General features: G+C 38.5%; 1 protein-coding gene across 1 annotated transcript; it reads right to left on the bottom strand.

Annotated features, from left to right (window-relative positions):
- Positions 1–1,842: 1,842 nt before the first annotated feature.
- Positions 1,843–7,115, bottom strand: LOC104820527 (sphingosine-1-phosphate lyase). Its single transcript, XM_010550994.1, has 15 exons — positions 6,799–7,115; positions 6,656–6,701; positions 5,581–5,732; positions 5,386–5,445; positions 5,005–5,229; positions 4,760–4,901; positions 4,578–4,628; positions 4,403–4,494; positions 4,087–4,213; positions 3,720–3,735; positions 3,482–3,589; positions 3,342–3,396; positions 2,890–3,036; positions 2,721–2,799; positions 1,843–2,179 (listed from the first exon to the last, which is right to left on the bottom strand). Exons 1-15 carry the CDS (start codon positions 7,008–7,010, stop codon positions 2,057–2,059), a joined length of 1,635 nt encoding a protein of 544 aa, XP_010549296.1. The 5' UTR covers positions 7,011–7,115; the 3' UTR covers positions 1,843–2,056.
- Positions 7,116–17,115: the final 10,000 nt, after the last annotated feature.

Below are 17,115 nucleotides of genomic sequence, written 5' to 3'. Positions count from 1 at the left end.
CATTGTTATCACAATATAACGCAATGGGGTTCACACACAAAATATATGTATATTTATACATATATATAGATGTATAAATATATAAAATATTTGTTTATACGTATATATATACCTCCTTAATATACATATATATACACGTATATATGTATATATATATTCGAATTCATATATATATATATATATATATATATATATATAAAAATATATAAAATATTTGTTTATATATATACCTCCTTAATATACATATATATATATATATATTTATTTATATGTATGTATATATATATTTAAATATACGAGTCTTTTATATATTTATACGTATATATATGTATAAATACATGTATATTTTGTGTATATATATTTTATATATACGTAACAAATATATATTATACATACATATATATGAATTTGAATATATATATATATAAATATATATATATTTCAATTAAAATCCAAATTTTCAACCTATTTCCATTGGAATTCCGTTGGAATTTTTTTTAAACTTTTCAAAAAAATTTCCAACCGGCATCCGTTGGAAATTCCGTTGGAATTGTTTCTAACAAACATCCGTTGGAACTCCGTTAAAAATTTGCAACCGATTTTTCCAACGTTAATCCGTTGAAAATTTCCAACGGATCTCCGTTGGAAATACCGTTGGAAATTTCCAACCCAATTTTTCAATTGAATACGTTGAAAATTCCGTTAAAAATTTCCAACGGGTGTTTCCAATGGATACCCGTTGGAAATTTTCAACGGAATTTTAACGGAAATCGTCGTTGAAACGCCGTTGAAAACCGTTGAAAATCTGTTGGAAATTTTCCAACGGACAAATCCGTTGGAAAATCCGTTGGAATTCGATGATTTTTTTGTAGTGGTGGTCACATATTGATCTCATTACTCATAACATTAAATTTATGATGTTTTAACCAAATGATTAGTAAGATATACAATGTATGATCATAATGAATTAATGTGATCACCATAAATTTAACGTTATAATCAATAAAATCAAAATATGATCACATTATATTTTAGGTCATATGGGTTACATGATCGCGGTTGGAGAAGGGTATGTGTTGAAGTAAGAATACCAAAGTAAAGATATTTTTGATATAATGCTCGTTTATCGCCCGACAGTTACGGTTTATTTATCTTCCACATGTTTTGTTATGGACTCGCGCATGTAAGCGGAATTTATCCAACCAATGGACTCGAAAGGTAGCATATGGGTTCCCATGGTAACAAGAAAAAACATCGTATTAAGCAATGCATTACACAATGTTTTTTTTTGTTATAACCAGGATGGTTCCTCGGGCCTTCGACCCGTCTACATCCACCCTAGGTTCGGGACCAGCCTTTGTATATGGATCATTTTAGTCCAGAAATTACATCCCTCCCCACCAGTGGAATCGAACCCAGGACCTTGAGGATGACTTTGTCACCCACCAACTGTTAGGTTGCATTACACAATGTTGATGCCACTACAATGGAGAATGACATTACGGATGATAATGATGGAGATCATGACAATGGTATATATAAATATATATATATATATATATATATATACACACGTTTTGAGCATGATGAAAATATCATGATAGTTCAACCGGTGAAAATGAGGCGCAAATCGTATGTCCAGTCGCGAGTTCGAACCTCAAGTTTGGAAACATAACGTATAATCCAAATCACATGGTTCTCCTACTTTCAAGCTTAGTCTAAATCTTGGTCCAAAGTTTCCGGTTATTCAAAAAAGAAAATATCATGACTGATATAAAAGAGTAATGAGAAAATGCGTCCGTCTCTACAAGAATATGTATACGTACACGTACACCATTTACGTATACGGACAGGAAAATCTATCATATACTATAAAAAATGAAAATTGTTTTCATTTTTGATACATGGAAATTGGACAGTGAAAATGATACAAGAATCACGCAACAAAGAAAAAGTAATGAACGTTGATGAAAATGGAATGTTACAGCTTTATTTTTTATTTTTTATTTTTTATTTTTCAGAAAAGAAAAAGAGAGAGTGAGTGAGAGAGTATGTCCTAATATTGGCTGTCCATGAAACTGACGAGAAGCTCCTCGACCATGCCTCTGTCGGGCATTCTCCCCGCCGCTCCATATATCGGCGCTAACCCTCCTTTGATCGGCCCCGGATTCTCTCTCACCTGAAACCCGACAACGATATAAGAACCCTAATCACGAAAAACGACGGATCGAAGATTCATAAACCCGACGATCAAGACATTCCATGGAACTCACTGGGGATGGGTACGGGTCACTGGGTCAGGCACCCAGAGTTTTGAGGGTACTCTGTCTCGGTCTCGATCTCCCGAGACTCGGATATCCGCGAGACCGAAACTCGAGGGTACTCGGACCCGCGAAAATTTTACAAAATTCTGTTGACTTTTAGGGCTATAAAGATAATTTAATATGAAAACATGTCAAGACATTTTTGTAAACATATAAAAAATCATGGGTATTTTAGTCATTTTCTAAGCACCCGGAAGATAACCCATAAAAATTTAATAGAACCCGAACCCGAAACCGCCTTCCGGGTTTCTCGTGTCATCGAACCCAGCATAGTTCCGGAGAACTCGAAGTCGGATACCCGGAAACTCGCGGGTCTCGATTAAAAACACCCACAAAACCCTATAACTCATGACTCAATCCCCATGTCTAAAAACTATGTCTCGGCATCGGACTTACAGTTTCGACAGCTTCCCTCAGTTCTCGGAGAAATTCCTCGACAACAGGGACGTGTTGAAGGGTAATACAAATGTGAATGCTGGTCCAAGAAATACCGAAAAATGTGAAGCCAAGAACATGGTAAAATGTTGCAGAGCTGATGGACAAAGAACATGTTGGAAGAATTTACCTGTTTGGTCTCTGCAATGCATTCAAATGCCAACCTTTCGACGACATGATATCGTTAACTTCGAATATGTCGAGCTTCGTAGATCCGATCGCCACAATCGTCATGTCCGGTTTCCCAACCACGAATAACTCCGGTATCCCTCTCACACTTCAAAAATCAAGATTCTTTCATCTATAGAATTTTCGGACAAAAAAATAAGGGGTGTCAAACGAGTCGGCTCGTTTTGAGTTCAGCTCGTCGACTCGTTTTCAAACTACAGAAAACCCCCGACTCGGCTCGAATCGTCTGGTTCACGTGTTAAACGAGTCAAAAAGACAATGTTTTTATATTCATATTATGAAACCGGTTCAACTCGTTTAAAAACGAGCCGACAACGCAAGTTGAGCTCGTTTTGATACCCCTAAAAAAATCCATTAAGAAGAAAGGAAAGGTGAATATTATTATATACAAACCCTTCTTCTACTCTCTTCGACGTTTCCATGATCTTTCTCGTGTTTTCGAGGTAGCCTGCAAAAGGATAAACGAGAATGAAATCAAGAATCGACGTTATAACGAAGAACTCGTAAAAATGAGTGAGATAGTTGGTCACAACCTTCTTGTCCGAGAGACATCATTGCAGACCAAGCGCCAGCAACCAGACCACCAGGCCGGCTCCCAGCTATGGTTGGTGATACATATAGACCACCTGACCATTCCGTCACTGCAGAAGAACCCGGTTTTTTAAAAATGGTCAGAAGGTAATCACTATTGCATGATTCAGACAACTTCGATTGGTTTTCTGCATCGTTTTGTCGGTATTCTTGATCACGGGCATCATAAAACACACTTACCAGCAACAAATTGGTGCTGTTTTTGCAGATTCAGAACGGAAAGCGCCAACCAAACACGAAAGATCACGTTAATATTAGCATATAAAAGAAGATTCAGTTTGTAAATGAATTGAATAATGGCAACGAGAATGTAGAAAATCAGCTTATTTAAACTTGTAATTTGATGAATGGACTAATAAGATGTCTCATGTTAAACAAGAACTTGTAATTTGGTATTAAGACAAGTTACAGTTATGTTTCTGTAACTGCCAGTCATGAAACTCCGAATATCGAGAGTGACAAAAACCAGAACGCGTTCATTGACTAAGCCTGTTGCCCAGAGCAATTCCTCGAAAGAAAAAAAAAAAGAAAAGATAATGAGTTTTACCTTTCGGATCTCGTGATTTCTGTAGAGAACTACACTTGTACCTTTAGGAGCCAATCCATATTTATGCACATCCACCGAGATCGAAGTAACTCCTTGCACGGAGAAATCGAAACCCGGAATAGGGTACCTGAAAAACAATAAGAAAACGAAAAGGAAAGACCCTATGACTCGCAAAAAATTAAATTACCATTTCATGATAGTTTTAGTAGTTCATCAATGATATTAGCTTTAATCATTTATGTAGTTCTGAAGCATATGAAATTCATGATACGAAGAAGCAGAAGGGCTGAAATCTTTAGAGAATACATAAACATACCCGAGTTTGCGAGCGAAAGGAAGTACAAAGCCGCCGAGGCAAAGATCGACATGAAAGCATATTCCGTAACTAAGAGCCAGTTGACCGAGCTCCTATAGAATAAAATGAATACAGCTCCCATTCAACAAATATTACTTCAAAAATTAAAATTTACTAGACTGAATATCCGAGTTACCTCAATAGGGTCGATGATGCCGTGAGGAAAACCAGGAGCAGATCCAACAATCTGAAATTTATATGAAACATAGATTTTTAAGGAACTTAGATATACAAAACTAAGCTTTAAAGCTACTTAATTTGGGACATAGAGACGGTCCAAACGCATTCAAAATATCATATCTGGTTCGGAAAACATACCATGATGGTGTTTCCGTTGATATGCCTCCTTATTGCTTTCACATCGGCTTTGAAGTCTTTGTTCACAGGAACTCGCCACAATTTGATCTTAAAATACTGAGCCGCCTTGTCATAAGCCGAATGACCAGATTCAGGTATAATCCTGTACTTGGAAACGACAAATTATTTTACCGGTTAATTTCATAATACGCTCGAAAGCAAGCAAACAAATGAGATTTGGAGAGAAAGGGCTAAAAAAAGCGTACATTTCCGGCCTTGTGATTCCCTTCTTGTGTCTCATATAATCACGAGATGTCTTTACAGCTAAAAGTATGCTTTCGGTTCCTCCAGAAGTCATGTTTCCGCATATTTGTCCCCCCGAGGATTTCTCTCTGCTACCGAGCAATGCAGCTGTCATTGCCACTACCTCTGCCTCGAACCTTACTACGCTCTGGAATACATCTAAATGCAATGGGTTTGTATGTGCAAACCTGAAAATGCATCACTTTCCCCATTAGAGTGAAGTAATGGTAGAGACACAAAACACGAAAAAAGATTCCAACTTTCTAGTCCTAAGACAACAGGCAAGACCAGAATTCAGATTGTAATAGATAACAGGATCCGGAATCTTGTTAGTATTGACTTACATCGAACAGGCTTGATTTATCAAAGAAAAATGCCCTTCAGACTCGTTTCCAGCGATATATCTGCCAACAAGATTGGCAGGAATCAAGATGAAAAAAGAATCTCTATCAAAATCACAAAGAAATTCAAATCTCGCCAACGAATATTGGTGAACGTATAGAAAAAGCTGCGAGTATTGACCATCGAAGAAAACGTACACAGTGCCAGAGCATTTCCCTTGCCACATAGCATCTTTCCTCTTTTCGTCCTCCATTTTCTCTATAACTTCATCTCCTAAACCCTTTGCGGGCAATTCTACCGCCCAGTTTTCTTTCTTAGAGCTGCCGCCGGATTGTAATTTATCAACAACCTATGCTTTGAAAAACAAAAAATCTATCAGATAATGCTATTAGATGTATGTTCAATCTAGCATGCACCTTATTAGAAAAGTAAAAACACCCACCCACCTGGAACCTCATGAACATGCATGCGTAAACAGAAGGAAACGCTAACAAACCATTAGAAATTGGAAGGCTCGGGTTAATTACAAGACCGCAAGTTTAAAAAAAGGGAATGTAAAGTTGTCAAATGCATACTGAAACCTATGCAAGAGACAAAGCTTCAAAGAGAGTAGGTATTATTACTGTCACTGACAGGACAAAGTTAAAAGATGAGAAGGTATTCCACATCAAACAAGTAGCTAATGCCTCGACAAAGGCTTGATCTTGCAAGAAAATGGCAAGACATATAAGTAGATCAGAAGAATTATAAAAGAAAAAAAAAATGATACCCGGTGTTAGAATAACCGGATCGAATGGGGCATGAATGCATTTTCTTTAGCATCTTCAGGCATTGCCCCACATATTAAATGATCCCAGTTGGGCAGAAATCTTGCTCATGTTCAGGGAATGCATTATTTCTACCAGATAAAGTGTTACAGCAAAATCAAATATATGATTCATGCTTGAACCATCATCATCTGTATGTCTTCAGACATCCCAAATCCCTGTGAAGTTCCTGTTCTTTAGAACTCCAAGTGAAATCTAGAGGAATCAACAAATGCTTCTAAAATCTAAGCCTAAACCATGTAATATGAGTGACAAGAATTGCACATGGGACCATCCAAAAGTAAAGATATCAATTCCAAGACAATCCTAGCAGTAATTACAAATTCTTCCAATGACACAGACAACAAGAACAAAGGATAAAAAAACTGAAGAAAGAAGCATTAAATGATCTTGTCCGAAACCCATAAATCATAAATGATTCCTACTACTAAAAAGCCAACCCCACCTTTTGTTTCTCTGCATCTATGTATCTCTGAACACCAGGAATCATCCTGTTTCATTTCAGAAAAAAAAAAAAACGAGATCAAACGAGGGAATCGAGAGGGAAATCGATGAAACCATGATCCAAAAGCATAAAAAGATTCCAACTTGACGAAACCCATGACGAGCCCAACGATGGTCGATTTCAGCCCTTTCTCATGAACGACGCCGATGGCGGATCCGACGATCCGAGCGACGAGGAGAGTGAGAAACGGAGCGAAGAGCAGAACCAGAGGCTCAAATTGCGAGAGCCATGAATTCAACGAGGCTTGAGCGTGAATCAACATGGGTTTCACCGAAGAAGGTGGCGAAAAATTCATGATTTTCTCTCTTTTCTGCCGATTTCGGACAAAGAGAACAAAAAAAAAAGGATTTTTTTGGTAGAACAGATAAGAAGACAGAACAAGAAATAATAACAGAGAGATAAGAAGATTAGGAGGACTCTCTAATCATCGCGTGTAAGGCATGCATTGTTGTCTTCTTTAATTTATTTCAAAGATTCATTTATTTTATTTGGAATTGTTAGCGTTAATAGAGATATAATCACATCTATCAATTTTGTTTTATAACATTTATATTACAATATACATATAGGATTTATAGATATATTTCTATAAGAACGCATTTGGTCATTCATATTTATCTTTTTTGAACTAAAACAAAACATATATATATACATATATATATATATATATATATATATATATGTATATATATAATAATCAATGGAAGACAAGACCAAATGACAACATGTTATAAACCTGAAAACTCTCATTAATCATCGTCTTTAATCAAACTAGAGCCGTCACATTGACAAATCTAACAAAAACCCAAAAGCACAAAGATATTTTCTTTATTTTTCATGAGAAAAATTACGAACTCAAAATGGATTCGGTTTGGGACCAATTCACGAACTATCCCATATTTTTTTAAAATATATAATTAATCTGCACACAAAGGCACAAACAAATTCAAATAGAAGATGGAGATTGTATCTCCATTTCCAAATTCCATCCCTCTAATCGAAGAAACTGCATACTAACAATCACCAGATCCATATATCCACCCATAACGAACCAGACGATCAAATCATACAAACCATAATCGCAAATCAAAAACGATGAGAGAGGACAAACGAGATCGAGACAGAGATGTTAACAGACAAGGAAAGTGTGACACCCGTAACCCGTATCCCGTAGTACGAGTCGTGTCACTCGGACAATAAACCGTAAAATATTCAAAAGCTAAGAATATGATAATTCAAAAACTTTTATTTAATTATGCGCAACGTAAAATAAATATACAACCATACCCACGTTTATTAGATATAATACAAAAACATGAAAAATATACGTCTCTATACCCTTTACCATATAATTCGTACGTGATGCTACTCCTCCTCGAACGTCGTCAGAACTACTCTTCGTGCTTCCCGTGAACTGAAAAATATTAATCAACGAGGGTTAAACATAACTACTTAGAGAGTGACCCGGGTTGAACTTGGAGATCCCGTTCTGATGGAGAACGGTGCCAACTAATATTTCAATCCAAGAATTTCGGTATTTTCCATTTATCCATTTAAATTCCACTCAATAATCTATTATAAGTCATTAGTTCCAATTCAATCCTACTTACTGACCACCGTCATAGGATTGCTCCACGCATTATCGATACATGATGGTACTGACTCAATTCGTCAATCGGTACCATCGTGTATCATTTCCATTGGTATCTAGTACTGACTCCACGTCGTCTACCGGTACTGGATTCAATCCTGCTTCTCTGTAATAGTACTGATTCTACGTCGTCAATCGGTACTATTACAGAGACGACCATACAAATCCACCAGCACTGACTCCACGTCATCAACCGGTATTGGTTTCACTACACATTCATATAACAGTATTGACTCCACTTCGTCAACCGGTACTGTTATAGAAACGTCTACCCAAATACACCAGTACTGACTCCACTTCGTCAACCGGTACTGGTGTTACATTTCGGTAGTAGTACTGACTCATTTCGTCAACCGGTACCATTACAAAATGCCCACATCAACCCTCCAGTACTGACTCAATTCGTCAACCGGTACTGGGTCCATATCCACATGTTTCTATAATAGTATTGACTCCAAGTTCGTCAACCGGTACTACTACATAAGCACCCACACACACACACACACTAGTGTTGACTCCAAATTCGTCAACCAACACTAGTTCCACACCCACACATCCCCGTAATAGTACTGACTTCATGCCGTCAACTGGTACTATTACGGGCACACGCTTCTGTAATAGTACTGACTCTACGTCGTCGACCATTACTATTATAGAAACACCACACGCACGTATCAATGCTGACTCCAAGTTCGTCAACCGACACTGGACACGTGTTCCTCTCCATCGCACTAGTACTGACTCCATGTCGTCAACCGGTACTACATACGAGGTTCATCGGGATCCATCACCATTCAATCACAACCATATCCATAATCATTTATATTGTATTTCCACATTATCATTCTCCAAATTCCAACTGGATTTATTTTCTATACTTACATCAGCTTGCAATTCATTTTCCCTTTATATGTATATTTCCACATTCGTTTTATCCACGTATTTATCGTTTTCATTCAATTATAGATTATCCTATTGAGTTTTCTATTATTTTGGACAACTCAAGTCCGAGAACAGGCTTCCCGAGTCGACCGAAATTATCAAAATTTGTCCTTGTGTCTGGACCCTCCGGACTGGATGTCGTCCGTCCGGACTGGGACTGTTAGTCCGTCCGGACTGGTATTTCCAGTTCATCCATACTAGAACTGGCAGTCCATCCGGACTGCATGTCAGTCCCTCCGGAATGGGATTCTGCACTTTGTCTTTTTCACGTGTTTCAGCCTCGTTTTTGCGATTTCTCACCAAATTTCGATCCATTTTCGATCTTAATTGCTATTAAATCATCACTAATCATTACTAGGTCCTAGATCCTTGAGAAAACATCAATTTACACCATTAAACATGAGGATTGAATCTCAAAATCCAACTCAAAGCCACTCACCTTGTTCTTCAAGTTCTGTGACCTCTTGCCTGAGCTCGTGTAATTCGTTTAAGTCCCCTCACGGCGTGAAACTCTCTAGGTAGTCTCTAAGCCTGCCCCTCTTGGGTCTCTCGAGCTCACCTTGACCCAACTCGTCCTTCATCTCTCTCACTTTCTCTTTTTTTCCTTTGCAGATTTTTGTTGCAGAAATGGTGGAGTTGGGAAGTTTGGGCGAGATTTTTGGGGCAGAGAGAGAGCTAGGTCGAGAGAATGGGTCTGGATGCTAGCTGGAATCGCCTTTTGTTGCCTTCGTGGGTTTGGTGGAGTGTGGAGCCACCTACATACGAGAAAATCGTGCACAAAAGCGTTGCCGGCAGTCTGGTTCTGTCAACCGATCGAACTGCTTTTCTCGACCGTTCGGAACTGATATTTATGGACCATTCGGACTGCTTCTGCTGGACCGTTCGGACTTACTCTAGTCCCCTCGAACTGGATCTCTCGGACTGAGTCTTTTTGGACAGTTTCCTACAATTTTCCAGCTTTCTGTCTCAACTTCGTTTGAGTCGTTTTCATTTGTTTCCCAACCAAACTTGGTGTTGTTTGTTTCTACGTGTTATTTGAAATGTCCTTTTTCAATTTCATGCATCAAAATACCAATTTAAACACAGTCGGATGATGATAACAAGACCACAACAAGCCAACTCGAGCCACTCATTTGTTCTTGGATCAAAATCGGTTTGAGTGTGATTTTTCCAAGATTGAGTGATGTTTCTGGATTCCTCCACCTTGAGATCTCTTCTGGACACTCTAGGGGTGTTTCCCAACGCTTTATCGACATTGTACATCATATTTAAGATGATTAAACTTCCCGTTTATTTAATTATTTGTCTGAAAAATAATTAAATATTCTGTTCGGGTTTCGGGGTATTACAGAAAGCACGAAGATGATGAACACAACACCGAAGTTGGCGGACAAGAGCAATACGACCAAGAGGGGAACACAAGCAACCAAGGAGATAGTTTCAGATGACACAAATGGAAAGAAGACAATCCTGGATGCATATCTGTTAATCTTCCATATACGAAACTAGGCAATATTACATTGCCATATTAGAATTATCTAGCTATTGTGATTTCTAGGTTAAAAACAATTTGTATAGAGCACATACGAATACGTAAGAGAATTGTTCTTTCTCTCATCTCTTCTTTTTCCTTGACAGATTTGCATGTCTCCATCTTTGTTCCATTTTTCAAACATCGAAAAACCTTGTTTTCTTTATGGTATCAGAGCGAAACGATTTTTAAACGCTCTTTTTTTCTCCCATTGTTCTCTTTTCTCCCTTGTTGAAAAACCTTTGCTACCTCTGTTGTCGACCATGAAAACAAACACCAAGCTTATTCCTATCACTTTACATGTATGGTGAAAACTATTTCTATTGGACCAAAGCTGCAACAACGACCCTCAGTAGCAAATGGTTATGGGAGCATATATCCTCTAAAAAAAGTCTTCTCCTCCGCACGAGGTGGCCGTCGATGGAGAGACCCTTGAACAGGCGCAACAAGCCCTAGAATGCAATCGCCAAGCTGTCAGATTTTGCTAAATGGAGGCAATAGGACAGCTAAGCATTAGTCATATTGCAAGGCTCGCTAGATCCTCATCTTCTCCAGTCGTTTATCACTCATGACACTGCCAAATCTCTTTGGGAGGCCCTGCAAAAAGTCTACGGTAACCTCCCTAGTGTTAGTTGGATTTTTGAACTAAAACGCAAGTTGTTTCATCTCCAGCAGAATGACCAGCTAATAAACAAGATTCAAAGCGAATTTTGTGCATTCTGGGCTGAACTCGAAGAGGTGAGACTGCCCTCAACAGATCCCCAAACAATCCTACAATGAGTCGAGGAAGACAAAGACTTTTCCTTTCTCTCCACACTCAATGCATCCTTCAATGACTTGACCTACCATGTCCTCCGTCAAACTAAACTCCCACCGTTTGATGAGGTATGCATGATGCTCAACCGAGAAGAAGGCGGTCGTAATGCCTTCTCGGGCCCTCTTGAGCTTGCGCATTACGCTCAGAGACCACATACGCCAGCTGCTCCAACTAATCCCGAACTGGCGCCTTATGCTCAGAGGCCGCCTGCAGCCTCTCCTTCGACTGCTCTGACTCGGGATCACAAAATTTATTTTTGTGATCACTGTAAGAAGCAGGGGCACTCTAAGGAGTGATGCTAGATTCTGAATCCCCATATAAAGCCACCAAGATTCAAGGGTTTTGAAATGACCGCCTCACATGATGTAGAAAGTTCCATCGGCCTCATATCCGACGAACTTAAGGGCCTGAAACATCTTCTTCAGTCAATTCATAAGGACACCGGTAACTTCTCTCGCAACTCGTCTATTATTCTTGATTCGGGTGCAACCACCCACATGTTTTGTGATGCTTCTATGTTTGTTAAAATCACCCCAAGTGATGGTGTGGTGACTATTTCTAATGGCAGAAATGTACCGATCAAAGGTATTGGTAAGATCAAATTATTTGACAAAGACATCTCAGCTCTATACGTTCCTGAATTCCATGCCAACTTGTTGTCCATTTCGAAACTTATTGAACAAATCTCATGTCGTGTTATTTTTTATGCTAATGCTGTTTTATTTCAGGATATTAGCTCGGATCATGTCTTTGGAAAAGGCTCACGGACGGGCAATCTTTACTATCTAGAAAACTCGTATTTTAGTTTTATTTCTATTTCTCCTAGCGTGTGGCATGCCCGTTTAGGCCATCTACACGCAAAGGTGTTTCATGTTCCCGACGTTAAAACCTTTGATACTCCTTGTGAGGCATATATGTTAGGGAAACATTGTCGTTCAGTTTTTCCGATTTCTAATACTATTTATGATAATACATTTGATTTTGTTCATTCCGATGTTTGGACCGCTCCATACTACTCTTGTGATAATTTTAAGTATTTCGTGACTTTCATTGACAAAAAATCTAAATATACGTGGATTACACCTTTAAAGAACAAAATGATGTGTTTTATGCCACGAAGAATTTTATTGCATATGTCTCTAACCAATTCAATGTTAAAGTTAAATGCTTGAGAACAGATGGTGGAGGCGAGTATATGAGCTTTCAATTTCGAGATTATCTTCTTGACATCATACATCAACAATATTGTCCTCACTAGGGGTGGGCATTCGGTTCGGGTATTTCGGTTATTAACCGAACTGACCGATATATATCCGAACCGAACTGAACCGAATAAAATTAAATAACCGTTTGGTTATGATTTTTTAAAACCCGAAATAACTGAACCCCAATTAACCGAATCCGAATTAACCGTATATAACTGTTTATCCACCTATATATGACTAATTAATTAATATACAATATATGTTAAATCTAATTAGAAAAAAATAGTATAATGATTATATTTTATAACTATAATATATAACAAATTGAGATATATAATTTTTTCTAATTTAATTATTATTTTATTATCTTTAATTTATTTTATTATTATTTTATTATTTTTAAATTTTGTGCTAACATTTGAAAATGATAAAGTTTATTTAAATTTTTTATTTTTTTGTTTTTATGTCAAAATAAGTTATAACATAAATTTAGATTTTGTTATTTTATATATTAAGATGATTATAATGGTATCTTATATTATATCTTGTTTGAATATTTTTTATTATAAACGTTTTTAAACTTTTTTTTAATATTATAATCGAACCGAACTGAACCGAATCTTTATTTGGTTATAATTTTACGTATATAAAACTGAACCAAACCCAACCGAACCGAATAAAATTAAATAACCGTTTAATTATGAATTTTCAAAACCCGAAATACCCGAATCCGAAAACCTGACTGATTAACTCGAACCGAACCGTTCGCCCACCCCTAGTCCTCACACACCGCAATAAAACAGTGTTGCCGAGCGGAAAGATCACCATTTGATGGAAGTAGCACAAACTCTACTCTTCCATCGCAATGTCCCGAAGAAATATTGGTGTGACGTCGTTAAGCTAGCTTGCTATCTTATTAATCGATTACCCACACAAATCCTTAATGACAAGTCTTCGTTTCGATGTACTCTTTAATCGTTCTAAGTCTCTCGATCATTTACGTGTCTTTGGATGTGTTTGCTTCACTCATATAGATGCAAGACAAAGGATGAAACTGGATCCGGAGAGCATACGATGTGTGCTTCTCGGTTATCCGGAAAATTAAAAAGGTTACCTCTGTTTTCATCCTCGTACCAATCGTGTTTATACATCCCAACATGTAAAATTCTTCGAAGAGATTAGTTATTTTGATCAACAAGACTGGACAACATTAGAGAGCCTTGCTACCAAAGGAAGTGACGAGAACACATCCCTCTCTCGTATTCTAGGGACAATTCAACAGCTCGACGTACATGTCTCTACATCTCATGATCGACAGGTCGACGGTATTCCGTTTTTTATCCCAGTTTCTCTTGATCATTTGTCGGATACTAACTTGGTAGGTATCGAAGCTCCCATCGACATCGAATATCCACCCGATGCTTCAATCGAGGGGGGAAATTGTACTAGCTCAGCATTCTCTGCCATCGACCATCGCTCTTGCACCTGGCTTACAGCCTTCATTACCAGAAAATAATGCACTTGTTCTGCAGCATAATCATGTCACTTCGCCGGCGTCAACGCTAGCTACACCACCTGTGTTCGACTCACCATTCGTCTAGCCTCCCCTCGATGTCAACTCCTCTGATCCACAACTTCGCCGAAGCCACAGAGAGCGGCGCCCAACTTGGAAATTGGTCGAACAACAGAAGCCCTCTAGACACTTGGCTATGGCACACCCAATTGCCAAATATTCCTCTCTCTCTTCTTTTTCTATTACTGAACAGAATTTTTTGAGCATTGTTGCATAGGAAGAAGAGCCACAGACGTATATTCAAGCCAAAGAGATTGACGTGTGGCGCAAGGCGATGGCGAAGAACTCTCGGCATTTTACCACCGGGAAAGCATGTCGTCGGCTGTTAATGGGTCTACAAAATTAAATACTTGAGTGACAGCACCATTGAATGCCATAAAGCCCGCCTTATCGCAAAAGGATATACTCAAACATATGGCGAAGACTACCATGAGACTTTTGCTTCGGTAGAAAAACTCCCTACGGTACGCATTGTCCTTTTGTTGGCTGTGAATCTCGATTAGCAGCTTTGGCAAATGGATGTGAAGAACGATTTTCTCCAAGGAGACCTTGATTATGAGATTGTTGGTTTAGTTCTCTATGATGTACTGATTATGAGCTTTGTTCAGATACATTCGATGTATTGATACTTTCTATATGTTTTTTTATGAGAGTATCTTGTTCATTACATGTTCCTGCATGCTAGATCTGTTATGAAATCCATGTATCATTATGAATGATACTAAACTCCCTAGTCTTGTGTCATTATGGGAATAACGACATAATAAGACTAGTATGATGTGTGATTGATGATCACATAGATGATCATAGGTATTAGATACGATCACAATCATAGGTATTCGTTGCAGAACGGAATACTGGACTGACCCGCATGAGATTGTCACATGGACTAGCGTCATGACTTGAATCTCATACGACGATTCCATGATTGGATCCTAAGACCTGAGATATCTACAGAATCCAACATGAGGAGTTGCGTGCTTTGATTACGTCAAACGTCCTGCGTAACAGGAGGACTATAAAGGCGTGTATCAGGTACGAAACGAATCATGTACTGGATTGTAGATAGTCAAGACGGGATTTGTACCTCTCGTAAAAGAGAGAGATATCGCTGGGCCCCTCGTGTGAGCAAGACTGTAGAAATGTGTGGCCGCACTATAGACGAACGTCGTCTATTTCAGACAGTCGAACTCAGTGAACGAGAAAGCAGTCGAATCAGATAAGGTGGCTTGTCCATGCCTTATGTTCGACATATGATATCGCGATACAAAAGGATCATCAGTCGGAATCATCACTGGCTTTCGTATGATCACAAACAAACTCTATTCGAGATAGGTAGTCATAGTGTCTTGCTAGAGACCGCCTATGACTTGTATTACCGGAATGGAGATTCTGCGTTTTACTGCTATTCCGGATGAGCCTACAGGGTCACACACAATAGGGATGGACAAATACGTGTGCTAAATTATCCAAATTAGGAATCCTAATTGGATTGAGATTCCTAATTGGAATAGAAATCCTAATGGGATTAGGAATCCTATTATGTATAGGAATCCTAATGAGATTAGAATTCTATTACATCTAGAAAACCTAATGAGATTAGAATTCTAACAGGTTTAGGAAACCTAATTAGATTAGGATTCCTAGTAATCTATTCCTTGTAAAATTAGGATTTTGAAAAGTCTATATAAGGAGAATGTCTTATAGGGTTTTAAGTGAAGAAGAAAAAAAGAGAAGAAAAAAAAAAGGAAGAAAAATAAAACCCTAAGCCTCCAAAAACCTAGCACACAAGAGAGATCGAGATCTCTAGTCCTAACAGACAAGTTCCAAGGTGTTGGAATCCATCCCGACGTGTGGATACGTGTAGAGGGCAAGGTATTCTTCCTGCCTAGAGTGATCAGACGAACAGATCAATTGATACAGGCCCCGGATCGATTGAGATAAGCGTTCTAACGTTTCTATGATTCAATAGTAGCATGGTTCTAAGGTTTCATTAAAATTTTTGTTTTATATCCGCTGCGCAAACCCTAGAATCGATCTCTTAGGAATTAGATTCGCTCATGAGATCCCAGGAAACCCAACAGTGGTATCAGAGCATGGTTGCTCTGTTTTGATTTCATAGAACCCGATCACGCATGTTTTAGGATTTGAATTGTTTGAATCCATGTTTGCTTTGATATCTATGCATGTTTGATGATTGATTCTAGTGTAGATTGCATGTTTCATGTTGCATAGAGTGCAGGAGTTCGAATTTTAGGTGTACAGAAGAATTCGGTTCAGTTTCGGGTCTGATCGGGGCTGAGAACGCGGGGAAACGTGATCTGATCACGGAGAACTACCCTAGACCGTCCGTTCTGGTAAGCCGGAACGAATGGTCCACGGGTGACGGACTAATTGGCACAGAACGGAAGGTTGGACCGTCCGTTCTGCCATGCAGAACGTCCGTTCTACTAGGCAGAACATCCGTTCTGACTTTTGCAGTCGAGACCGAACGTTCTGCCAGCCTGGAACCGTCCATGATCACTCTAGGCAGGAAGAATACCTCGCCCTCTACACGTATCCACACGTCGGGATGGATTCCAACACCTTGGAACTTGTCTGCTAGGACTAGAGATCTCGATCTCTCTTGTGTGCAAGGTTTTTGGAGGCTTAGGGTTTTATTTTTCTTCTTTTTTTCTTTT

The sequence above is a fragment of the Tarenaya hassleriana genome, unplaced genomic scaffold (genome assembly GCF_000463585.1).
Source record: "Tarenaya hassleriana unplaced genomic scaffold, ASM46358v1 Cleome31, whole genome shotgun sequence".
Taxonomy (NCBI): Eukaryota; Viridiplantae; Streptophyta; class Magnoliopsida; order Brassicales; family Cleomaceae; genus Tarenaya; species Tarenaya hassleriana.
This window is presented reverse-complemented; position numbering and strand designations above follow the sequence as displayed.

Excerpts from the sequence above, each read along its gene's own strand:
- LOC104820527 (XM_010550994.1), bottom strand. The coding sequence starts at position 7,010 with ATGAATTTTTCGCCACCTTCTTCGGTGAAACCCATGTTGATTCACGCT. Across the intron at positions 5,446-5,580 it reads GGGAAATGCTCTGGCACTGT|ATATATCGCTGGAAACGAGT; the intron begins GTACGTTTTCTT and ends TCTTGTTGGCAG. Across the intron at positions 4,629-4,759 it reads TCAACGGAAACACCATCATG|ATTGTTGGATCTGCTCCTGG; the intron begins GTATGTTTTCCG and ends TATAAATTTCAG.